Here is a 27,457-nt window from a genome sequence, read left to right as displayed (position 1 = left end):
AAACCCACTAAACTCGAAGCAAAACAAGATGGTTTTGTCATCTTTTATTTATTTATTATCTTGGGAAAATATTTAATAGTTTCAGTTTTTTCTGATCCTAGGACCAAAACTAAAGTTATGGGATCTTTAGGTCTTGTTTTGTTTTGATTTTTCACAATGAAATGTAAGATTTATGACTTAAAAGTGTTCTAAGACTTAGGTAACAGATCTGATTTACTTCTTAACAGGAAGTTAAAAAGCCTTTCAACGTTTTATAGACTTTGTGAGAATCCCATTTGAACCTTGTCACTGACCCTCTGTTGAAGGAATGAACACAGGGAAAACAGACATTGGCCAGCAGACAAATGTATTCATTTTTCTGGATGTACTGTGGCGATTATTACTCTTCTCCTTTATTATCTTAAGTTGTTAGCAATAGTTCTTTTTTTTTTTTAAGATTTTATTTATTTATTTGATAGAGACAGTGAGAGAGGGAACACAAGCAGTGGGAGTGGGAGAGGGAGAAGCAGACTTCCCGCGGAGCAGAGAGCCCGATGCAGGGCTCGATCCCAGGACCCTGGGAACATGACCTGAGCCGAAGGCAGACGCTTAACGACTGAGCCACCCAGGCGCCCCATTAGCAATAGTTCTTGAGCTAAAAGTTATTGCATAATTTAAGAAGAAAGAAGAAAGCTCTAGCATAATTTGTCCTCAGAATATATAATGACTATGGGCTTTACAGTCAGATAGCCCTGGGTTTGAGTTGATATATCTATTTACTGTTTGTCCTTAGGAAGTTATTGTACAACCTCTCCTAGCCTCAGCTTCTGTATCTGTAGAATGAGCATGATGTCTACCTCCTAGAATTATTGAGAGGATTAAACATGGTTATGTAAAAATGCCTAGAAATGTGCCTAGCACATAGTTAAATACTCAAATTTTAGTTTTCTTTTAATTCTTATTTTAATCATTTTAAAAGATAATTTGTGAGAAAAATACTGCCCTAAGGGAATTATTATAGAAAAATGATTACCAATAGGATACTGCAGCACAATGAAATAGTTAACCAGGCTACCTTTGAAACTACACTTTTAACTTCAGAGTTTACTGTAATCAGAATGATAGTGTGATAGTGCATTTATTCAGACAGTGTTTGCTGAGATCACTTAGATCTTTGTGATTTGCTGTGATCTTTCGAGCTGACCTGTCCGTACATGGTCAGAGAGGCTAACTTGCCTCAGGTCACATGACTGGGAAGCAGGCAGAGCCAGAACATGAACTCTTGCTGTCAGTCTGTTTCTACTTAGAGCAAGAGCTTTCCATTGGAGCTTCAAGATAATACTGGCTTTGAGGAAGCAAGCCTCAATGGAACAAGCGTCAATATAAAAAGAGACTTTAGGCATATTTCAGTAAATAAATACTCTTGGATGGGGTTCAAGATGGATCTTATCTATACCAAAGTTACTCTGTAGAGACTGGTGTTATGAGATACCAAGGGGGCATATCACTCTCTCAAACATACTTTGCGTTGCACGTATCCACACACACACTCACTTGTGCCTTCGAAGCACTCTATTAAACATTTAAATAAAGGGAAAAATCTTTCCCTAACATACTTCTAAGCCAATTTAGAGGTCGTTGAACAGATGTCATATAATACTAATGTTAAATTACCCTGTGTAATAAGAAAATTACAGCTCCTAAGTGAAGATAGCGAAGGGAAACCATCCAGTGAATTATTCTAGAATTTCAAAATGAAATTATTTCTTCAAAATTAACAGTGGCACCATATAACTTTAGAAAAGTGAGTCTGAGAGGGAGAAGGGAAATCAGAGACAAAAGAGAAGCCTTTCTGTGTTTATATATGTCAGTTTTGGGTTATGACGCTAGAAGAGCTAATGTAATAGTATAACTTTCAGTTGTCCAGGAAGTATATTATTAAACTATGTGGCAAGAAATTTATTAAAATCCGACTAACTGCTCACTGGGTTGTTTAATATAAAATCACAATAGTTGTTTCTAGTCTACATATACTTCCTTTTGCTATTAGGTACACTTTAAAAGCCTAATTATTTGAGAATATGGTATAACCAGAGAAGAAAAATGTACAAAGTTCGACAACTTTTAATAAGCACTAGCATTTCTTAAAGAAAAAAAAAAAACACCTCACTTAGAGGTAGGAAACAATATTTATATTTAAGGTTGAAAAGCCAGGATATAGGAAAATTTTGCTAATTTGGAAGATGACCTTTAAGTGCACCAAAACCAAATAATTTGTAGGCTCTGACATAGGGCACATTCCTACAAAATTTGTGTGAATACTGCTTTAGTGGTTCTTGAAAGACAAACAAAGAAAGCTGGACTGAAATCTTTATCCCCCTCCCAGATAAGACGGAGTCTGACAAAAGAGCACAGCACTCTTTCAAAGCTTGCCATGAAAACGAGGTCTCTGTAGCACAGTTAATGAGATGGTTCGTGGTGGAAAAACAATCTGTTTTTAAGAATGTTTAGATCAAAAGTAATTTCTAATCTATGAAATAAAGTCTCCTCAATACCCTTCATTCACCAGGAAAGCTTTTATGTTTGTCATATTTACTTCAATCAGATGTTTTCAATTTTACCTTTTCTCTCTGTACAAATACTTAACGTGGTTCGTCAATACTGACCAACAATTTTATTCTCTTTCTTCAGAAAAGAGAGATTTTTGAGAGAGGGAGAATGAAAAAGAGAGAAACATCTTTGCCTAAACGATTTGCAAGCATCTGTGCTTTAAGCTACTTTTTATGAACACTCCTTAGTAAATGACTCAAGGTAAAAAAGCAGAAAAGCATCCAATGTTAGGAAATTGCAACCCAATACCGTGTAATTTAAACCTGCAGTTGCTTCTCTTATGCTAAATGACATACAGATGGGTAGCTTAGTTCTCTCAACTTTGGGAACACAATTGGTCTTTTTGTATGAATGAACATAGATCAACAAAAATATTTTGGACAGAATCGTTTAATTCTAATTGTACAGGTTTTAATTATCCATGCCAGGGGAAAGAATACTTTTAACTCGGAGATTCTGTCGCGTTAAATTGGCAATTAATGAATCTTTTTGGGCAAAATCAACAGAGATACAACCCTCCCAACTAATCGAGAAATAAAAACAAAAAGATAGCTTTTAAGAAGCCTACAGTGGACGGAGCAGGAACTCGGTTATGACAGTCAACTGAGAGGTAACAAAGAGCAGTTCTGCGTTCAGGCTCTGGAGAGGCTTGCTCTGACAGGACAAACATTTCTCATCTGCCCCTCGGAAAAGATTAAAAGTGTAAGTAGTAGGTGTTTGGAGAAAGCCTAGTGTAATATGGGTTCCACTGAGATGAGAGAGCCACACACCATCAGCGATATGCCCGTCCGCTCTGTGGAAGGTCAGGAGAGGCGCTGTTTGACAGCCCACAGGCCTGCAGCAAGGTGCGGCTTTCTATTTGGCTCTGGTTAGCTATCTTCCTGACTCTGTATTTTCTCATCGAGAATCAGCCGCTCTATCTTGGTGGCCCTGATCCTGGAAGCTGATACGCTTCTTCAATCCCACAATCAGGGGAACCGGTTAGTCATTTTTTTTCCTGGTTTCATTTCAGTGACCTCACATACTGTGACATCAGGTGACTTAACAGTAAAAGACACAGGGAGCATTTCTATTTTAATCAGAGTTCTTTTCATTTCAGAGGAAGTTGAGTTTAGTATTCAGGGGATGAAGCAAGCTTTCTTTTAGTAATTTCAAAACGTGGTAAGAGATTTTTGCACCTAGGGCCAACTGCAGGCCCCTTTCCCACTGTGATGAATGGCAAAAAAAAAAAAAAAAAAAAAGGCAATTTTACTGCAGTGAGTAAGGGTTGCCCTGTCTCGGAGTTATATTTCTTTTCAATCATTTGCGTAGGTAAAATAAAATACCACGTATAAACAGGTGTTGTCTGAACATTTTACTGCAGTCTGTATAGGTTGAAATAAAAGCTGCCATTGTTATTACAATCACATTAAAATTATTTCGCCATTTGAATACACTTAATCAGTGAAGTCTTCCTAGATATACTTTGCAAAAGAAGACTGTAGGTCTCTAAGTAAAATCACATTCCCTTTACTTCTTCTCTTTGTCTTCCCCCTGCCCCTATTTTTCTCACCTTTTCTTTGGAACTTATTGAATCTACATTAGTATAAAACCTTCTTCTGGAGTCTATTAAAGCCTTTCTTGCTGCCTGTTTAACATTGTAAGATACAGTCTTTAAAGACATTTGTTTTTAAGGACTCTACAGAACCTAGTGAAGTGGCTGACAGAATCACAGAGAAGGACAAATTCCTAGTTATGGAAAAATGCATCTTTAGGGTTTAAAAAAATTGGCTGCCATTTAAATGGCCCAGAATAGAAACGGAATGGTGGTGTCAAGCTATTCTGCTAAGTTGCAAAATTATTGAATGGGGAATTATTACTTAGCATAATATGCCCATCATCTTATACACATACAGTGTAAATGTTTATAAACAGGGTTATGCTTTTTGAATTTCTTTGAAGAAAAGGATTTCCTGGTGTTAGGAGACATAGAGGATGTGCTACCATCTTTGGGAATGTTCAGTGAGTTGTTCCCATCCCATGTTGGCATCTTTGGCTGTGGCACCTTGTCAGTGCTCCAGTGGGAGCTCCTGTATCTTGAGAAAGATTCTCTTCAAACTGAGAGAACTAGTCAGCTGCAGTTCAGATAGGTTTGGTGCATCAGGGACTGGTCTAGTGGTTGACAAGTGACTGCAGAAGCTGGGCGGTGGCGGCCAGCCAAAGCAAGTATTTAGGATTCAAACTAAAAAGACTCCTTCTCCCATATCCTCTCTCTTTCCAGGGTCATGTAGGGATAAAAAGAACTGTAAGGTGGTCTTCTCCCAGCAGGAACTAAGGAAGCGACTAACACCCCTGCAGTACCATGTCACTCAGGAGAAAGGGACCGAAAGGTAAGATGAGCTGTAAGAAAAAGTCATTAAGAACTAGTTTTCTTTGCCTTCCTACCCCCTCCCATCCCCCACGGCTCTGAATCCTTTCCCTTGCCATTTAATTTAAAGAATTCTACACTTATTTGCTAAAATCTACAAATTAGTATCCTTGAAAAGGTTGAAAATGGTATTGTTTAGGTTAAGACTAAGTTTTATTTATTCTTTCCCCCATTTAATGAACACTCTATCTTATGTAAAATCACAAGGCTTTTATTAAGGGCCTGTTTTTAGTTTACTACAAAATGTGTGGAAGTAATCGCGATTTAGGTACATTTTTGGGGAAGACATCACAGTAAGCAAAACCATGAGGGACATGGCGCTGTGCCAGGATGCTGAAATTTTGAAGGTGGCCATTGTAAGTATAGACGTTTTGGCTGCAAAAAGAAGGGAGCATAATTTAGTTCCTTTGGACCCCACTCCAATTTCTTTTTGAAGCGCATGTGGAGAAAGTATTTATTGGCTCATTTGTGGTCGGAATGTCAAAAATTTTCAATAACTGCCCTCACATGGCTTTGGTCCTTGGAGGTTCGCCCTAAGTCCTGAAAAAAGAGTTTGTTCACTTCCAAGACGTTTTTAGTGAATAAAGTCTCTCTCAGCTGATTCCAGCTCAAAGGTAACCTGCCACGGTCCAACCATTTTGCTGTTTAATTTATACCATGGGGGCTGGCATGAGGCTGTAACTTACCTCTGATCCAAATTTATTAATGATGTAACTTCTTGTTTTCATTCATGAACTGAAAGAGTTCTTTACCACACATGGGGGCCTTGTTAATAGGCAACACTCTCCTCCTGTCGCAGTATATACTGTTTACCGAATTTACCGAACATTGAATCTCTGACAACGTCTACTCTCACCACACAGTGAGCCGGTGGTGGCCTTCAGCCTCAGCCCAGGAGGACCTCTACCCGTCCTGTTGGGTACATGACTAGCAAAATGATTTAATGCACACAAACAACTAGAGATTAGGTCATTCTTAAAAATTCTGTTTATAAAAAAATTGGACCTCATAAAGAGGGTGAAAGAATAATAAAAACAAGCTGCAGAGCACATAGACTTTTTGTTGGGCTAGCACAGCTGATTTGTATTAGCTGAATGACCTCCTAGCCTTTAAGATTGTTAACTTAGAAAAATATTCCCTTAAAGCTGCAATATTCCTTTTCAAACCAAAAAATAAGCCTCCTTCCGCTTGAAGTCTTGGACCCTTCTGCATTTTTGGGTATACACTCTTGGACACTGTAGAGTACGCAGAAATCTTATGTAGTAATGGTTTTTTTTTTCCCCCCTGCAAATCTGAATTACAAGGATTTTGTTTTGTTTTTTTTTTTTTGAATAGGAAAAATTTTTTTCTAAGCATTACATAATTAGGTGGCTTGATCTTTTTTTTTTTAACCTGCCCTAGTTTGGAGTAGTTATACGCACATTTTATTATATAGATTTGAAATATATTAGTAATGTTCAGATTTCCAAATGTTTGGTCTGTTCTCCTCTTAGGACAAAAAGCCCTTGGAGTATTTAATAGAAAAGTATATTTTAAGCAAATACATTCTATAAGAAATAATACTAACTTTAATTTTTTTAATGCTCTGTTTTTTGTTTATCAGTGCCTTTGAAGGAGAATATACACATCACAAAGATCCTGGAATATATAAATGTGTTGTTTGTGGAACTCCGTTGTTCAAGTAAGTATGTTAAAAACCCAGGGATATGGAAATATCACAGATGGCAACAAACTAGTTATTGCTCATTCACTTTAGAATCTTTATACTACTAAAAAAAAAGAATCTTTATGCTACTAAATTTTCTTATTTCTATTATTTCTATTTTCTCTCCACAAAAGTAATTATTGACTTTCATGATAAATTACCAGTTTGGTAGACTGGCTAACTTTGCACTGTTTGGATCTTTGAAATACCTGACGTTAACTTGCTCATCATAATTAACCATGGTGCTTAGAAGAGCTATGAGAGAGATTTTGGTGGGCATAGAAATGTTAATGTATTTATTGATTTTTCGTTTATCAAGTGATGGCCCTAAATTCATTTATTGGGCCATAGTAAAAGTTCTTCATGTGCATCCTTCAGATTGAATAATATCTACCAAGTTGATTATTCATATTTCTGCAAGGAAGTGCAATAGTATTGAAAGTAGCATGGGTATTATAACTGATAGTTACACATATGTAAGCAAATTACCTTTATTTTAAGGATCCCAATAGTGTACTATAAAACAAGCAGTATATAGACTTTTTCACCAAAATAGTCAATTCAGACAGTGTAGATTATGGATCTTATTCGGGAAAGGAAAGTCTTTACCAAAATTTACTTATCTAGGTGTAGAAAAATCCTGGAAGCCCTGTACTTCCCATGGGGATGCATATTTAGGGGAATGAAAAGACAGAAGCCTTAATTGAGAGTAAATGTCATTTATTTAAAGCAGAATTACAAATTTCTAAGGGGAAATGAACAAACAAGAATCTGATACATGTAGCATGTGAAACATACTTAATATCTCTCCATAAATGTTTCCCTTTTAAAACACTAGCATTTACAGATTTTCCAGAAATAACGGGAAACCGTAGTTTCCTTGAAATTTTTTAGAAGTTTAAAACCTTTCTTAACTTGCATAAACCTTATTGCACATTAGTGTTGGTTGAGAATCTGTTCTGAATTCTTATGTATTTATTCTTCATGTTAAAAAAAACCAGCCCTTCAAATTGTCACCCATTTCCTCTCAGAAAACACACGTCCTTATATTTCAACACTTTTAGCTTGTGTCATAATAGTTGATATAACACTTAAGATAGTTGCTGAGCCATGTTAAACTTGTTAATATCCCAAATGGAAAAAATTGGCCACATCCCCTTTGCCTTTTGTTTAAGATTCTCCATCTCTTTCCCCATCACGTGATTCAGAAAAGTAGTGGATCTAAGGAAAACTTATTGTTTTAAATAAGAAACAGAACCACTGTAAATGAAGGATTTAACCCATGTGAGATTTTGAGTGACAAATACTAAAAAGCAAGACCTTTGTTTAAACATAGGTACTGGTGAGATTCAGGGAGTTTCATATTTGAGGTGATATTGTGTCAATTTCCTGCAGCATTCTTATAGGGAAAGCTTTTATTTTCTAAGTTTCTAAGGAATATGGTTTAATATTTTTATTCTATCCCCCCCCCCATTTTTAAATTGTATGCTTTTCGTTCCTTGGTTTCTTGTCAATTTTAGTGGTGGAAATGCTTTAGCCTTTATTGTAGATTTCATTCGTTCATTGGTCCAGTGCTGCTGTCTTCAGAATGGAGAAACTGTACCTTGGGGGTCCATCAAGACTTTCCAGGGGCCACGGGGCATGGGCAGTTTTGAGGGAATCAATTTTCTGGTCCTCAGCTTCTATATGTATGCTTCCCTGACACTGATGTGTCTGAGAGAGTCTGTGGTCGCTCACCTCTTTCTTCCTATCTCCTCTATCATTATCCTGTTTACAGAAGATGTCATACCTTTTCACTCATTCCAAATCCTACTATGATTTATTATCCTGGGATAAAATCTCTAAGGCATCAAGCAAAATGACAGTTCAAGAATGCATTACTCCTGAAGGGGAAACCCAGGAAAGCAAAGCCAAAAAAAAATATTGAAAAATATTGAACCGGTAAAAAAATATTGAAATAATATTTCATCTTGGTAAGACTCAGTTGGCCTGCCTGCTATCTGCTTATCCATCTTTCCATCCATTTTCTACTGGTCTCCTGTTGTCATGAGGATATGTATCCAGATATTTATTTAAATTTTAAAAATGAAAGTCTTCTTCTTTTTGACAGTTTCATTTGGTTGATAGATATGACAGAGAGGACTCCTTTTGCAAATGAGGTTATAGGGTGGACTTCTCCATTCATTAAATGACCTAAATGTATAGCTCCAAGGTTTTGACAAAAACGTATTTTAAACATGTAATCTATTTACAGAACACCAGAAAATTCAATTATTTTTTTTCATTTATTTAAATTTTGATAAGAAATTTTAGTGGTTACTTTAAAATATATAAGGGAGTATGTATCAGTCAGCACATAATCTGGATACAGACACCACACAGTAATTTGAACAGGAAAGTATAATGTAAAGAATTACGACCCTTAACAGACGATTATGGTAATGAGGGATTGGCTAGAAGAGAGTAAATAGAAATTCTGAAGAATATAAGAAGCAATCATGACCCCTAGGGCTGAGGTAGAGCCCAGGGCGAAGCGCCCCTGAGTGCCCCTCCCAGGGGCTGAGGTCTGGGTCTTGCTGGAGAGGGCGGGGCTGAACCTCACTGAAGAGCAGTGAAGTCACTGCGGGGACCCATGCCTGGGCCACTTTCTGGAAATGCACCTTCTGGAATTTGCTGGAAATCTCCCCTCTGCGGTGCTGGGGAAAGCCGTTTAGAGGGAGGTGTCTCACTACGGGCATTCCACTACAAAAGTACCGGAGTGGCCGAGGAGCGGGGGTGGCGGGCTGGGGTGGCCGGGGGAGCCGCCTCCTGCCAGGTGCTGCTGATTCCTGGCACCGCAGGCAGTAGCTGGCCCTGGAGAGGCCGCTTGTGCTGGAGGAGGCTGTCACCAGGGAGCCTGTCGCCAGGGAGTGCACTGCGGAGGCCGGGGCTGGAGACGCTCATACTGCGGCAGCCTGGCACGGGAGAAGCGGCCCGCGGAGCAAGGGCCTAGGGGCAGAGCGGCTTGGGGCGCCGCAGAAGCCGGCCGCTGGAGAAGCTCCGAGCCCTGCAGGAGCCTGTTGAGTCAGCATACTGAAACCAGGAAGGGGACCCCTTTTTCTTCCCCAGTTTTCCTCCTGTGCCCTCTGCTGACAAAGTTTAATACCGTGTTAGCTGATGAAGAAAAAAAAAAATATTTCAGGGTCCCAGCTCCGTTTTAGCAAAGCAGACAAGGCTAGAGGAGAGGGGAGGCAGTAAATTGACAAAAAGCCCAGAATGTATGTATGTATGTATGTATGTATGTATATATGTGTGTGTATATATATAAATATTTTATATATTTTTTATTATATTACTATATATATTTTTTATATATATATTCCCCCCAAAATTCTTTTAGGTTTTATGAGCAAAAGTTTGAAAGCCACTACCAGTTGAGTGAATGGCATCACTATGAGCTACCTTCTTGAGATAGTTGGTTTCACACTTTGAACACAAAGTGCAGGGAACAGTCGAGGTGTGTGTGTGACTGTTGAGTGAGAAAGTGTGAGGGGTTTTTGTTCGAAAGCAGGGAATAAGGGAAGAAAATTAGGCAGAAAAGACAAAATAGAGTAACAATATGAGAAATAATAGTGGGAGGGAAACAGATAAGAAATAAGATGAGGTAAGAAAGAAGTGCTGAATTTGAAAATGCCTAATCATTAGCAGTGTGAAAATGTGGTTTCCCAACTGCTCTGTCTGTTACCAGTGCTCATTGTGTTGTGTGTGTGCGTGCGTACATTCACGTATGTGTATAATCTTCTTCTTTCACTTGATTGATGTCTATATACATAATATTTCCTTTAAAAAAGGCCATTCAATTATTCTCATTTCATTTTCAAACTTGTAATCTACCCTGAATACATTCCCTTTCAACGATATGCTGCTTTCTTACTGCTGACCAAGTACAAGAACCTTATTCACAGGCTGCTTATAAACCAAATGCGTAATTTATTCCATGGTTCACATTTTCTTCACAATCACAAATTCTACCAACCTAGTTTATTTCTCATATGGCACTACTGAGTTTCAGTTAGTAAATTAACTGACAGAGGTAAGAATGTTCTCTCCTCTGGTTATTTGAACTTATAAAATTTCATAAAATGAATTTATTGCACATCAGATAAACGAGAGAAGGCTTTGGCGAAATAATGTAATTCAGAATGTATTTTTGACCACTTATATTTTGCTTTGGCTAACACTTTGCCGGGTGTTGTGGAACAAATAAAATATATTTATGAACTATTTTCCCTTAAAGTACTTATAGTTTTGTTGCAGTGATAAGAACAGAATAAACACTTATAAAATATGGAAAAATAATGCTAGTGTCTATCTGGATGTGCCTGTGAGAAATGTTTTCATGTGGTGGGGCACCTGGGTGGCTTGGTCAGCTAAGTGTCCGACTCTGGATTTTGGCTCAGGTCATGATCTCAGGGTGGTGAGATCTGTGCTGAGCATGGAGCCTGCTTAAGGTTCTCTCTCCCTCTCCCTCTGCCCCTCCCCTCTGCCCTTGTGCTCTCTCTCTCTCTAAAAAACAAACAAACAAACAAAAAACCAAAAAAATAATCGCTAAATATTTGTTTGTTGATTTGATTCATGTCTGAACTTTGTGGGATAGATTATGGAGAAATTTTGAGTAAGTCAGTAGCATGATGAAAATGGGAAGTAAGCCATAACAGTGCGCAAGATAGATTTCTTTTTTTTTTTTTAAGATTTTATTTATTTATTTGTCAGAAAGAGAGAGAGAGTGTGTGTACAAGCAGGGGGAGCGGGAGAAGGAGAAGCAGACTCCCTGCTGAGCAAGGAGACCTATTTGGAGCTTAATCCCAGGACGCTGGGATCATGACCTGAGCCAAAGGCAAATGCTTAACCGACTGAGCCACTCAGGAGCCCACAAGATAGATTTCTGGAGGTGAAAAGAGAAGGGAATAAGGATGACATCTTCAGTGGGAACTTTTTTTTCTTGTTAGCTGATAAACTTCAACATTATCCATGTGTAATCAACTCTTAATAATTTTGTTTAAGACTTGGAAGAACCACATAGGATAGTTTTTATTCTGCATGCATTAACTTAGCAGGCCTCTCACTGAATTAATAGCTCATTTTATACAGGGCCATGAATGATAATGATGATGATGATGATGATGATAAAACAAGAGTTAACATTTACATAGCACTTACCATATGCCAGGCATGGTTGTAAGTGCTTTATATAAATTAAGTTTTTTAATCTTCATAACAACAACAGATTTTACAGATGAAAGAAACAGAGGATAAGTACTTTGAGAAGATCACACACCAGTGTACAAATAGATTTAGAATAGTAACGCTTGAACTTTTAGACAAGAAGCAAGGTAAAGAATTATAGGAGAATAAAATTTTAATTAATTTAATTAATTTATTTATTTAATATTTTATTTTGGTCACTCTGGTCTGGTTATTTTCCTCAGCATAACTGGAACATACGCACGTGCGCACACGCGCTCACACACACACACACACACACTTAAAAAAACTGTTCTTTGTTGTAGTAGTTAAGTTGAACAATGAAGACCATTCCAATCTAGGGGGTGCTGAACCAAAGGTAGATAGCCCCATCGTGGCAGGTCATCAGTAAGGACTCCGCTTCAGAAGGGTTATCTTATGGAAGTCCCTTGGAATCCTGACAGGAAGTTGTAGCAGCCTCCAGGAAGCCATCAGGCCGCTCAGCATCTGCGAGGCAGGACAGCAGCCGGATTCATGGGCAGGATTCTAGTTATTGAAACTGGAGGGCCATTTTATTTTCGCTTATTGACCCCCCATTACATTTTCTTAAGTAACTGTATTCCAAATGTTCACCACTTTTTCTGAATTCTCTCTGTATATTTCTGAGAAGACTGAGGCCAAATGACATGAGCTATCTTAAATGTCTTTTCCTTCTGTCTTGAAATTTCTTTTTATCTTCATTATCATCAAACAGAGCAGGCAACTGGTGGAAATCAACTGACTATTAGTGCAGATGTGCGACCCCAGACTTGCCGCCTATGAAAAGGGGCAAAATAAAACCAAACAGGTGTAAGAACTGAAGGCAGGAAAAGGCCTAGTATGTGGCAGATATTCAACAAATGTGAAATTCAAGTGGCCTGACCGCGTTTTGGGAACATATCCTACTATCACAACAGCCTAAGCAACTCCTTATAATGTGAGAAAGTAAAGGCTTTATTAGAGAGGGTCTGTCTGTTATCAGCAGTGCGATGAGTCACTGCTTCAGCTGTGTTACTACATTTCGAACGGAGCTCTGCTGCAGAACTATCCACACGTGCTGCGTTTCACAGGCGCCTCCTGTGCAATTTTATTCTAGGCTACTAGAAAATTTAAGCCATTTTTCAACTCTTTAAGAACATAAGCCCTTTCACTGAAGAAATTCCAGCTCGATGCCACAAACAATTTATTCAACTCTGCTACTCCATGTATGCTTTTCCACTTACCATTAAAGGAGACTTTCAACATAAACTTTTCCCCTTCTGAAACTTTGTTCTGTCTACCCTGCATGCACCTGTGTGTGTGTGTGTGTTGTTGTTGTTGTTGTTGTTACGAGTGGAGGGGATGTAAAAGGGGGGGGAGAAGGGAGTTTTCCATTCTTATTCTTTATTCAAATCCCATTTTCTCAACCCTTTACTTTAGAATTCACTATGGAATTCTAACCAGGAAGAGTAATATGAATTTCACATCAAGCTTTTTTTTTTTATGGAGCTCTAGCTGGAAATTGCTCACAATTCCAGCAAATGTTTCTTAACCTTTAACAAAGTGCATTTAACTTGAATTTAGAAGATTTGAATTGCCCTTCACCTCATTCTAAATCCTTAAACAAAGTGAACTTTCCAGTACAATGAGACTACTCTGAAAGGAACTAGATTTCTGAGGAGTGGCTTAAACTGGTGTTATACCTGAATAACTCCTATATTATTTTGAAGAGAATATAAAATTGACTTCCCTCATCCAATTGGCCCTTCCTCTTTTGTCCCCACATGCAGCAATTTACAGGAAAAGTATCTGTAACCGAGGGAGTTACTCTTCTGTCTGCATCTCATCTGAAAGCTCAGGGCAAGACCACAGTTAGATTGAAAGAAGAATACTTCCTAGACCTATTGGCAAAGATAGGGAGCAACAAAACATGGCTAGTGCCTGGCTCATTAAACCACCAGGAGAAAAAAAAAAAGAAAGAAAAGCATAAATAGCATAAAAGCATAGCATAAAATAAAGGAAAGAAGAACTCCATTTGAGAAGCCAGAAAATGACAGCAAGGCATGGTTCAAAGTTTAACAATATGCAAAGGTATTACAACTGCATTTTATGACACAAAGAAGAAGTGAAGCAATGCCTACACATAATCCCTGGATAGCTGAAAGTGAGTTGTGTGTATGTATCTGTGTTTTGCGAGCGGAAAAGTGGGGGCAGAGCAATCTTGCCTTTGATTACCTAAATCACAATCCTCGTTCTTTAGTTAATTTTCCAAATGTAGACAGAAATGGCTTAGATCCTTCTCAGTGAATTAGAATGCATAGTTAGATTCAACGGGGAAAATAATAGGCAGAGTTTTAACTATGTTTCATGTAAATTTATCTTGTTTATATAAATATGAATCAGAATATTAATGAATATTTATTATTACAGTTCACAGACTTTGAAACTCCTTAAGGACATCTTATGAAAAATAATGTTCAAGTTTTAGCAAGTCCTTCTGAGGCAGGCCATAAAGCTATTCTTCATGTAAATGAGTAATTCTTTCAAAACCGTGGTCACTGATTCAATGAGACCCGCATAAATTTTCATTCAGATTCATGTCTTCACTGGACAAGTAACCCATCACATAACATTATCAAAGAAAAGCACAGAAACCATCCAGAGTACCAAGTGGAAAGAATTGTGGATTCTGGTGTGGACTCGCTGGATAACCATAAGCAAGTTCCTTAAATGTTCTGTCTCACTTTTCTCATCTGTAAAATGGGAAGAATAACATCAACCCTTTCTAATTCATAGCATTACTGTAGCAAATGAGATAATTACATAAACATGCTATACAAGATATAAAGATACACATATAAAGTAAGGCTTGTAAAAACTGTGCAGCTTTAAATAAATTTACATGGTAAAGTATAAACAGCGTGCAAATCTGAAGTTCTCAGAATTAAGTCAGCATAGTCTGCTTTTGATTCCAACCTTACCACATGTTTTATAATATAGTTTGACCTAGTGATCTGTATCCAAAATATTTTCAGTTTCTGCTGAATAATTAAAAACAAATTTAGTCTAGATTCTAAATTCCCCAAATAATGTGACTTAGATGAGTAACTGAGAGTTTAAATACATTAGTTACTTGCAAGTCTCTCCTTAACAAGTCTATAAACTTCTTGAGAGAAGAGGTCATGACTTGGGATTTTTGTAACCCCCATCTCCACCCAGTGTAGGGCCATAGGATTTTGCATATCCTTGGTACTCAGCTGTTTGTTAGATAAATGGTTTAGTTCCAGTAAGTCAAGAATAACAACAGAGTCAAATGATTCAAGTTGATACTAGAATGGGGGAAGTAGAAATAAGCACCTGGTTTTATCGACTCTAATTATTATCTTCTACCACACTTTCTAAAGTGTTTTCTGTAGACTGCTTATGGAACTTCCACTGGATGCTTATTTCAACAATAGCATTGCTTGCAACTGCAAAGGCATACCTGTCCCAACTAAGGGACAGATGAAAATCTCTACAGATGGGACTTCTATAAGGAAACATTAAAAAGAGCAAAAAGTGACAAAAAATAGAGTCAGCTACCCAAAGCTGTATCAAAAGAGAAGATCATAGTCAAACATTTTTTAAAAAGATTTCGTTTATTTATTTGAGAGAGCAAGAGAGCAAGAGCGAGAGGGAGAGAGAGAGAGAGCACAAGCCGGGGCAGGGGTGGGGGAGAGGGAGAGGGAGAAGCAGACTCCCCACTGAGCAGGGAGCCCCACATGGGGCTGGATCCCAGAGCGCCGTGATTCTCAGGATCATGACCTGAGCCAAAGCAGACGCTTAACCGACTGAGCCACCCAGGCACCCCCATAGTCAAACCTTTTTATTATTAAATATAAGAAAGATTAAAAATAACTAAATCGTCAACTCAAAATGCTAGAAACAGAACAAAAACAATAAAATAAACTAGGATAAAGTGCCTAGGTTTTCCCTGCAGGAATTTGCCAGACATTCAGAAGCAGAGATACCAGCAGGCCAGGGTTTTTCAACCTCAACACTGTTGGCATTTGGGCTGGATAATTCTTTTTTGTGGGGGGCTGCCTTATAAATTGTAGGATGTTTAGTAGCATTCCTGACCTCTACTCACTAGATGCCAGTAGCACACGTCCCTCCCATTCCCCACCTCTCCCACCCAACCCCACTAAGCTGACAAAGAAAAACTTCTCCAGATATTATCAAATACCCACTGGGGGCAAAACCACCTCCATTTGAGAACAACTGATCTCGGCAACCAGCAAAACAGTAAATCAAGCTCTGATTTGTAGTGTTTGCTGATTTCTGTGGTGCAAATACTTCTACCATGGGTCATATTTCAAGCTACAAATGTGACATCACTGAATGTGGAGTTGGGGAGAGTTGTGTAGTAACACTATTATATAGTTTTTCTACAACACACATACAACAGGTATTAATAACACAGATAGCAGTTAAATTTAGTTAAAAAATTTGGAAGTGGCAAGTTTTGGAGTATTACCTTTGCTTTTAGTATAATTTATTTAATTGTAAGTTTATATAATTTATTTTTAATAATGCCTGTACTTAGCAACTGACTTTTATGTTCCTGAAATTTTAGCAATACCCTCTCTTGAGCTTCAGCACACTGATGTATCGGTGCAGACCAAGGGTAGACTAAATTTATCAAAAGCTGCAACCCAGACTCAAGTTACGTCAGTCCCTGATTAGATTAAGGTAATCTTCCCTTTCCTCTCCACACTCTAACTGCCTATCAGAAGAAAGGATGAGAATAGAGCTACCATATGATCCAGCAATTGCACTACTGGGTATTTACCCCAAAGATACAAAAGTAGGGATCCGAGAGGGTACGTGCACCCCGATGTTTATAGCAGCAATGTCCACAATAGCCAAACTGTGGAAAGAGCCAAGATGTCCATCGACAGATGAATGGATAAAGAAGATGTGGTATATATATATACAATGGAATATTATGCAGCCATCAAAAGGAATGAGATCTTGCCATTTGCAATGACGTGGATGGAACTGGAGGGTATTATGCTGAGCGAAATAAGTCAATCAGAGAAAGACATGTATCATATGACCTCACTGATACGAGGAATTCTTAATCTCAGTAAACAAACTGAGGGTTGCTGCAGTGGGGGGTGGGGTGGGAGGGATGGGGTGACTGGGTGATAGACACTGGGGAGGGTATGTGCTCTAGTAAGTGCTGTGAATTGTGCAAGACTGTTGAATCTCAGATCTGTACCTCTGAAACAAATAATGCAATATATGTTAAGAAAAAATAAAAAAGAAGAAGAAGAAGATAGCAGGAGGGGAAGAATGAAGGGGGGGAAATCGGAGGGGTAGATGAACCATGAGAGATGATGGACTCTGAAAAACAAACTGAGGATTCTAGAGGGGAGGGGGGTGGGAGGATGGGTTAGCCTGGTGATGGGTATTGAGGAGGGCACATTCTGCATGGAGCACTGGGTGTTATGCACAAACAAGGAATCATGGAACACTACATCTAAAACTAATGATGTAATGTATGGGGATTAACATAACAATAAAAAAATAATAAAAAAACTTAAAAAAATAATAAAAAAGAAGAAAGGATGAACAAGAGATGGATTTAACAGCATATTGGACATAGAAGAAACAAGATTAGTGAACAGAAAAACAGGTCAGTAGAAAATATTCAGACTGAAGCTAGGGGGCTTAAAAAAATGAAAAGTTATTGAGAAGGTAATACAAGAATTACAGTTTTAGGAAGAACGTATTACAGCCACAGAAAGGGAAGAAAAATGTAATAGGAGAGAAGCAGTATTTGAAGAGAGAATAGCCAAGAATGTTCCCAAGCTGAGAAAAACAAAACAAAACAAAACAAAACAAAAATCAAGTCACAGATTCCAAAAGTGCCATAAATCTGAAACAGGATGAATATGAAGAAAACCACATCTGGGCACATTACAGAAAATCTGCTGAAAATCAAAGGTAAGGAGAAGATCTTAAAAGCACTCAGATAAATTAACTTGAAAAAATAAAAACAAGTAGAACTGTTAAATAAAACCAAGAGGTTGATCTTTGAAAAGACCAGTAAAGTTGACCATTTCTTTCTTTTTTTTTTTTTTAAATATTTTTTATTTATTTATTTGAGAGAGAGAATGAGAGACAGAGAGCATGAGAGGGAGGAGGGTCAGAGGGAGAAGCAGACTCCCTGCCGAGCAGAGAGCCTGATGTGGGACTCGATCCCGGGACTCCAGGATCATGACCTGAGCCGAAGGCAGTCACTTAACCAACTGAGCCACCCAGGTGCCCCTAAAGTTGACCATTTCTGTCAGGTCTAATCAAGAAAGAAAGGGAGAAAGAAAAGAAAATAGGTTGCAAACACTCGGAATGAGGATGGGATAAAACCAAAGCTATGAAAAAAAAATTAATGTAAGAGAATACTGTATATAATCCTATTCTAATAAATTAAGAATCTCAGTTTAATTTTCTAAGAATCAAATGAGATACAAACTTTGAGTATAGGAGAGTTGTAATACTTGGATTGACCACAACCCTAGAAGAAATTGAGAGTTATCACAAACCAGCTTCGACTTTTACAGAAAAAGGAAAAAACATTATTCCTATGCTATTATAAACTGTGTCAATCGTAGAAAATAGATGAAAGCTTACCAACTTATTTGACAAATGTAAAGTACCTCAAGACCTGATAGAGATATTCCAAGGAAAAAACTGTAGACCAATCTGAATTATAAAAATAGATGTAAGGATTTTAAATAAAATATTAGTAAAAGGAATGTAGCAACATATTGAACGAGCAATATGCCATGGCAAGATAAAGTTTTTTTCAGCAATGTACGAATAATTCAATCCTAGGACATCTTAGGGAAAACCGATCATTTTAATTATGCCCAAAGAGGTTTTATAAAAATTTAAAGTACATTCTTTAATTGAAAAAAAAACAAAACAACAAAACTCTGAGTGAAATAAGAACAGAGATACTGTGTTTCATAAAATCTAAGAAACCATTGATTGAAGGATTTATTATTACTTCAAGTAACACTAAGGAAAGAAACCTGCCATATAAATTGTGTAATGCTACTTATTGATCATAGACACATCTAGGTTTCAGAGATGTTAATGTGTTAGATATAAAAAGTACACAATAAAATCAATGAAATACTATAAATGGTGTTGGGGCAATCAGCTATATATTTAAAAAAAAATTAGATCCCACCCTCAATATTTTATAGCCCAGTATCTTATGCCCCAAATAAAGTCTGGGTTAAATAAAAATTTAAAATATTAACAGTAAGACCATACAAGTCCTAGGGGAAAATGTAAAGGTAAGTGTGTGTAACATTGGGGTGAGGTAAGCCTTTCTAAACAAGATTCCCAAGGCAGGAATCAAAAAGACAAAAAATATTTTAGGTTGGACTACCTAAATATTTTACAGTTCTATAGCTCAAAAACACTTTAAAAAAATTGGCAAACTGGGAGAAAATATATGCAACTCATGTGAGAGAGAGAAGATTAATATTCAAATCAATTGAGAAAGACAAACATTGTAAAATAAGTAGATGATATAAAACCTTCCACCTCTTAGAATAAAAAAATGAAGTAAAGGGAGGGATAGTTTTATACCTACCAAATTAGTAAACACTTGCAATATCAACAAATTCAGTGTTGGTTGGGGTCTGAGAAATGAGCACTTTAAAATCCTGCCGGGTGGAGTGTGAATTGGTAGTAACTTTCTGGACAATAACTGAATAAGTTATGTTAAAAGTCTTAGAATTCTGCATGCCATTAATCTAGCAAAGACACCGTTAGTAATTTATTCTAAAATCATTTTAATGCATTAAGATAAAGCTACAATAATGTCTTTAATCACTCTTCTTGTGATAACAAAAATTCATTTGAATATTCAGCTAAATGAACTACCTAGTGAAAATATATATGGCATTTCAAATAATACTGCAAAAGAATATTTACTAGTCTGGAAAGAAATTTAAAACAAATTTAAGAGTTTATAAAACAATAATTACATATGACTCCATATTTGTAAAATACACATCTCTAGGGGCGCCTGGGTGGCTCAGATGGTTAAACATCTGCCTTCGGCTCAGGTCATGGTCCCAGGGTCCTGGGATCGAGCCCCACATCAGGCTCCTGGCTCAGCAGGGAGCCTGCTTCTGCCTCTCCCCCTGCTCATGCTCTCTCTCTCTCTGTATCTCTGTGTCTCACATGAATAAATAAAATCTTAAAAAGAACCACCCATCTCTATCAGTATATGAATATAAAGCAGTGTAGAAGGTTATGTACCAAATATTAACAGTAGTTATCTCTGGATGGTTGGATTATAGGTAATTTTTTTTCTTGTCTGTTCTTTTTATTTGTTTTAAAGATGAACATGTATTTTGTTGGGTAATAAGAAAAAAATATTTAATACTATTTTACCTTTACTCAGTGTGTTACAAACATTGAACAATTTATTTTATTTATTTAAGAAAGATTTTTTATTAATTTTTTTATTTTAAGTAGGCTCCACACCCAACATGGGGCTTGAACTCATGACCCTGCGATTAAGAGTCCCACGTTCCTCTGACTGAGGCAGCCAGGCGCCCCTGACCAATTTATTTTCAAAACTTACTTTAAAAACATCATCTTTCTACCCCCAAATTTATCTTTTCCCAGCGATAATTTGAAAGAATGAACTAGAATGTAATTCCCAATTTATCTTTGAGAGCCCAAACCCATCCTGTCCATGTAATAATTTACTCACATCCCATGTAGATACTTTACCCATTGCCCTTCTCTTCTAAGTTGCTGCTGCTTTTTTTCTTTTCCTTCTCTTGTAAATAATAATGATGGTATCCCAGGACAGGTGGCCCGTGGGTCTTAAACATTGCTCAAACCTTCTATGTACTAACCTTTTCTTGGCCTACAGCTTCAAACACCATTTCAGGATTTCTCCCTCCTCATGGCTGTCTTCCATCCATCTTCCTATAGGTCCTCACATGGTCTTACTCCCAGACACCTGGAGGTAACTGGTGAAGGATGGGACACCAATTTCAGAAGATTTGTATATATTTTATACAGACTTGCTTTCTTAAACTGTTCATCATGTTTGAATGAGGGATTAAAAAAAAAAAAACCAACCATTGATTGAGGGCTTACCACGTACCACGCATTACGCTAAGCACTTTAAAGAAAATTATCTCCTTTGTTCTTCCTAACTTAAGTAGAAAATCAAAGCTCATAAAGGGTGTGCAATTGACTCAAGGTAACAATGGCGTAAGAAATGGAGCTAGGACACAAATTCAGGTCTGGCTGGCCCCAGAGGCACTACTCCTCAGCTCCTATATTATGTTATAATACCTCCCTGTATTCTGGCTGATTATTCTTTTTGCTGAGTAATCCACCATCTGGTAGCCATCGCACTCTGGTGTTAATTGGTGCTCATTTTTTGATGATGGCCAAGTGACTATACTTGGATTTTAAAGTAGAGCAAGCTATGATTAAGATGTGAGGTTAAAGTCACAACTTTCCCTACTTACTGTGTGTGACTTTAAATAAGCTACTTAACCTCTGTGAGCTTTAATTTCCTCATTTGCAAGATGAGAATAATACCTGTGTTGGGAGAACTTTTGAGAAGATTAATTAAATAGTGTTGAAATGTTTTGTAAGTGGAAAAAACACTGTAAATGTGAAGCATTGATACTAAAGCACTTTAAGGATTGGCAGCTTTCAGAACTAAAGTTCATTAGAGAATGGGAAGGCATGCCACTTATTTAGAACAGAGACCAGATCAGTTAGTAAATAATGCTTGAAACTTCTGGCAAGTTTGCGTTTGTCTGTTTGCTGGGTGATCACTGTCTAGTGGTTATTACAGACTGGCGTTGATGCCAGTGAGTAGTGATTTGCTGTGGGAGGTGGGATAGGGAGGAGACTGATTTTGCTTGTCCAACATAAACCCAGGAGGCAATAGATAATCGATAGTCCTACTCTCTCACAAATTGGCCAGCCTATTTATCTGGAGTGCTCTGTGATTCAGTATAAGAGCCCCACTTCAAATGGCTTATAGACAAAATGGACCCCATTCAGGGAAGAGCAAACTGATGGTTAGGCATCTCAAAACCATGTCACTTGAACAGATGATGGAAGGGAACTGAAATGCTCAGTTAAGCAAGAGGAGAAAAGGCATGGAGCCTTGGTGGTCTACTTTAGCAGTTTGTAACTCTAGCTGTCCATGAGCATCACAAATTCTAAGCCTCTCCCCTGCTCCAAATTCTGATTTAGCAAGATTATGGTGGAGCCCAGAATCTGTTTTTTTGTTTTGTTTTGTTTTGTTTTAAAAGCTTTCCCCTAATTCTTATGCTTGGTTACCGTGAGTTTAGATGAGCCTTAAGAAAGATTTGCCTTAGGGTGATGCCAACAGCCATGGAAGGGAGGGAACAAAACTATAGACAGACACTACATATAATGAACACTAGACAGTAAGAGCTAAAGATTTCTCAACCGTCTGAGTGTGAGGTTGGTGAAAAAAACTGTTACTAAAGATAAATTTGCTGTTTTAAATGTGACTTGGGAAAAAAGATGATTAATTCAACTTTGGAAGTCTGATAGATTTCAGGTTTTAACCTAAAAATTTCAGGTGCATCAATACGCCCCACAGTATGTTCTGGTGAATATTCGATCAGAATACTCCTGAAAAAAAAAAAAAAAGAAGAATACTCCTGCAAAAGACTAGTTGCATGACATGCTAATATGTGTTCCATGAAAAAAGGAGGGTTCTGTGGACTATAAATAAACAGGATTGCTTTGCTTTCTGGTAAACACGGAGTTAAAATAAATCAAATGATTGCTTCATCATAAAAATCAAGGTGTACACAATTCACTAATGTTCATTGTAGAGCTCTGGAAGTAGAATGTTTTATGTAGCATCTTCAGAAATGTCTGACCTCAGAATCTTACTTTAGGAATCTTCTGTGCAACTGATGTTACTGATGACACACATTAGGAAATGCCACTCTGCCATGTAGAGCAAGGTCTAGAAATCACAGAAGGGGTGAACAAGGCTAGGAAATGCTGCAGAGACTCAGAAGAATAAGAAACAGCCATTGGACTTGGCAACTGTGAGAGAACAATTTTGGTAGAAATTGGTAGTGAAAGTCAGAGTGTGAAGATTTTAGGGTACCATCTCATGTTTTCAAAGCACGAGCTGAAGTGGAGATAATGTAAAATACTTGAAATTGCAGTGATCCCAGAAAACATAGTCATCGTAGTTACATCATTATAGTTAAGGTAGGAATGGTGAGGCTAACCCCTTATTACTGGAGGGAAAGCAAACTCAAGGGAAAATTTTATTTTACGTTTTTGATAAATTGAAGAAAGGTATAAAGAAGGATATATTTAAAGTATTAGAGATAAGGGAAAGAGATTTAAAGACTAGGTATAGTAAACTTGAGAACAGAAGATTAGGGGTGCCTGGGTGGCTCAGTTGTTTGTTTGTTTTTAAGATTATTTATTTGAGAGAGAGTGAAAGAGAGTGCTCTCAAGTGGGGGGAGGGGCAGAAGCAGACTCCTGCTGAGCAGGATCCTGGGATCATGACCTGACCCGAAGGCAGACGCTTAACCCAGTGAGCCACCAAGTGCCCTGGCCCATTTGGTTAAGCATTCAACTCTTGACTTCGGCTCAGGTCATGATCTCAGTGTCGTGAGATCGAGTTCCCGTGTGGGGCTCCAAGCTGGATGTGGAGCCTGCTTAAGATTCTCTCTCCCTCTGCCTCTGTGCCAACCTCCCCCCCCCCCCCCCCCGCCCAGGCCCACGTGCACTCTCTCTCTCCCTTTAAACAGAAAAAAACAAAACAAGACAAAAAAAACCCAACAACCCAGAAGATTAATTTCTCTCCTTTTAGGAGATAGGTAAAAGAATTTTTTTTAGGTTAGTAATTGTCCATCTGTGAGATGAATGTTAAATATTCACTTTTTTTGGATTATCTAGATTGTTTTGCCTGTGTTCAAGTGTTCAAGTGTGCTTGCTTGCCGTGGAGTAGGAGTTCAGCACTTGGCAGCTCTGGTTAGCCTCTCTGTTGCTTCTACCATTCGAACGTCTTACTGCGTCACACCACCAGCAAGTAGACAAAAGAGAGTCCACTCAAGTCAAAGCAGATATGGATTTGTTATATCATTACTATATTTAATAATCATGAATAGCTGGGTATAACCCATGAATCCTTCTGCTATTTATATATTATCTCTGTTAATCTTGCATTGTGCTCAGAACAAACTACACTTGTTTATTTGTGCCTTGATTTGTTTTTCAGTGGTCATCCTAGTGGCAGTTTTTCTGCTCTGAGGAAAGTTGGCTTTATGTTGCTGGAGATTTGCACATTTTACTTCTATGTAGTCACTTAAGTATATAGTGTTAATGGCAGTTGCATGACTCATGGTCCGCATAAGCATAAATTAACTGCAGTACCTCTGTGGTACTCTTTGAGATTGCTCTGGAAGACCACCCAGAAGTGGAGTTTACAGAAATTGCAAAGGCCCATTCAACTTAAGAAACCGAGCAGCACTGACCAAATTACACCTGCCTCCTCCAGTATGAACCAGCTACCGATTTGCTTCTGATTGAGGTTCAAACTGTTGATCTTGAACTATAAAGGGCTTTATGGGCTGAATTATGGCTACTTTAAACAAGACTTCTTCCTTCAAATCAAGTGCTTTGCACATAGTGAGCACTCCATAAATGCTTCTGACTCTGACTTAATGAAAGTTCACATCTTCTAGTGAACTTCTTTTCATGGTCTCCCCCTTTGTGGGAAGGTTTTTTGATATTGAGTGTTTGTCGTTCATATTATTTTTACTTGGGGGTGTAATGGAGTGTAAACTTACTGAATTACATATGACACATCAATTTAGTGATGAATCTTTTGAGATGATTTGCTGGCACAGTCTGAGTAATTCAGGTAATCTAAGGTTTTTTTTTTTTTTACCATTTGATTCATGTGAGCAGAGACAATAGCTGTAAAATCAGACATTTTTAGTAAGTTCACCAAGAAAGTGGCAGGTGTATGATTTTTTGCCTGGGGACACTGGGTCTTTTCTGACAGATTTTTCACTTGTTTGGTGATTAGTTCAGTGCTTCCCACAAAGATAACTTTTTAATGGTGATGTGTGGCAACTTGTGAATGTGGAAGTTATTACAAAGCAATGGGAAATTTTTTACTTCCTTGTTGGGCAAAGAGTTACTTTGGAAACTACTAATATAAACAAATTGAAATAATTAGAAATGTGAGATGCTTTGTTATTTTAAATAGGAGACGTTTTCTTTGCTTTAAAGGAATGCCATCCAGGTCAGTGGTTCGTAGGATCATCTGGATCATCTAGAGAACTTAAAAATAGAGATTTCCAAACTCTTTAATCTGTGCTTTTTAAATGCTTGATGTAGTTCCTATAATCATACGTCTTCCAGAATCATTGATTTGTGTCCAGGGAACCAATGATTTAGTACTTATTTTTATTTCAAAGTTAGGTCAAGAAACATTTTATACCATCTCTTTCAAGGCAGTTATATACTTTTCTATTAGAAAGTAGGCGTTTAATATCTTTATGATTGAAAAAAAATTATAGTAATCTGAGATCCTGTGAGGAACCATACAGCTTGAAGCTTTATTGATCCCACCAAGTCACAAGAATAAATCAGAAATTAGCAACAAATAGAGGTGGCAAATGATTCAGAATCAACCTCCTCTTCTCTTGTTTCCCCCAAATACTAAATAAAGGTACTATTCATTATCTACCTAGTTACTTGACAAAAATTCCGAGAGTCATCCTTGATTATTCTCTTTCCCTCACATTCCATATCTAATCTACCAACACATTTTGCACTGTGCACTTTCAAAATATATTCTGAATCTGAGTCCTCATTATATCCACTGCTTCATTATCTTTATCATCTTTCACCTGAACTACTATGATGATCTTTCTGCTTTGGCTTTTTTTTTCCTTAATAGATTTTATTTTTTGAACAGTTTTAGATTTGCAGAAAAATTGAAGAGATTGTACAGAAAGATCTCATATACTCTCTTACCCGTTTCTCCTATTATTGATATCTTACATTTGTATAGTGTATTTGTTACAGTTTATGAACTAATATTGATATATTTTTATTAAGTAAAGTCCATACTTTATTCAGATTTCCTTAGGTTTTTTTTTTTTTAAGATCTATTTATTTATTTGAGAGAGAGAGAGAGCGTGTGCGAGTGAGTGCGGGCAGGGGGAGAGCAGAGGGAGAGGGAGAATCTCAAGCAGACTCTCCACTGAGCATGGAGCCCCCACATGGGGCTTGATCTCACCACCCTGAGATCATGACCTGAGCCAAAATCAAGAGTCAGATGCTTAACTGACTGAGCCACCAGTGCCCCCAGATTTCCTTAGTTTTTACCTAATGTCCATTGTCTGTTCCAGGATCTTATCCAGGGTACTACATTACATTTAGTTATTACATTTAGTTTCTCTTGACTGTGACAGTTTCTCAGACTTTCCTTATTTTTGATGACCTTTAAAGTTTTGAGGAATATTGGTCAGGTATTTTGTAGGATGCTCCTCTACTGGGATTTGTCTGATGTTTTTCTCATGATTAGACTGAGGATGTGGGTTTTGGGGTGGAAGATCACAGAGATAAAGTGCCATTTTAATCACATCATATTGAGGGTACATACTATCAACATGACATCACTTTTAATATTGACCTTGGTCACATGACTGAGGTAGTGTTTATTAGGTTTCCCCACTGCAAAGTTACTCAGTTTTCCCCTTTCCATACTGTGCTCTTTGGAAGGAAGTCACGATGCACAGCCCACACTTAAGGACTGGGGAGTTTTTTCCTCATCTTGAGGGCAGAGTAGCTATATAAATTATTTGGAATTCTTCTGCAAAGGGAAATGTGTGTCTTTTTTCTCATTTATTTAATTAATCATTTACTTATATCGATATGGACTCATGGATATTTAGTTTATACCTTGGGTTATAATCCAATACTACTCTATTTATTTTGTTGTTCATATTGTTCCAGCTTTGGCTATTGGGAACTCTTTCCGTTGGTTCTTGTGTCCCTTTGAGATATCCCTATCGATGTGGGGTTTTTGTTTGTTTGTTTTTGAGCCCTTCTTTGCTTTCTAGCACTACTTGATAATCCAGGTTTATCTTGTGTATTTCCTGCCCCAGTTCGAGAATCAGCCATTTCTCCAAGAAGCCCTGGTTCCTTGTATTAGAGAATGGTATTAAAAACCAAGATCTGGGGGCACCTGGGTGGCTCAGTTGGTTAAGCGTCCCGACTTTTGATTTCGGCTCAGGTAGTGATCTCAGGGTCCTGGGATTGAGTTCTGCTTTCGGCTCCGTGCTTAGCATGGAGTCTGCTTATCCCTCTCCCTCTGCTCCTCAATGCCCCCGCCCCACCTCAAATAAATAAATAAATAAATAAATAAATAAATAAATAAATAAATAAA

General features: G+C 37.7%; 1 protein-coding gene across 3 annotated transcripts in view; it reads left to right on the top strand.

The window, feature by feature from the left end:
- MSRB3 (methionine sulfoxide reductase B3) overlaps positions 1 to 27,457 on the top strand; it is a 178,899-nt gene that overhangs the window by 55,720 nt on the left and 95,722 nt on the right. For all 3 annotated transcript variants that reach the window (XM_035002215.1, XM_035002217.1, XM_035002216.1), the window contains 2 exons: positions 4,850 to 4,958; positions 6,600 to 6,677. In XM_035002215.1, the coding sequence (XP_034858106.1) occupies positions 4,850 to 4,958; positions 6,600 to 6,677 (187 nt within the window). The remainder of the gene's footprint in view (positions 1 to 4,849; positions 4,959 to 6,599; positions 6,678 to 27,457) is intronic.

The sequence above is a fragment of the Mirounga leonina genome, unplaced genomic scaffold (assembly GCF_011800145.1).
Source record: "Mirounga leonina isolate KUSES-001 unplaced genomic scaffold, KU_Mleo_1.0 Mir_126, whole genome shotgun sequence".
NCBI classification, from domain to species: domain Eukaryota; kingdom Metazoa; phylum Chordata; class Mammalia; order Carnivora; family Phocidae; genus Mirounga; species Mirounga leonina.
This window is presented reverse-complemented; position numbering and strand designations above follow the sequence as displayed.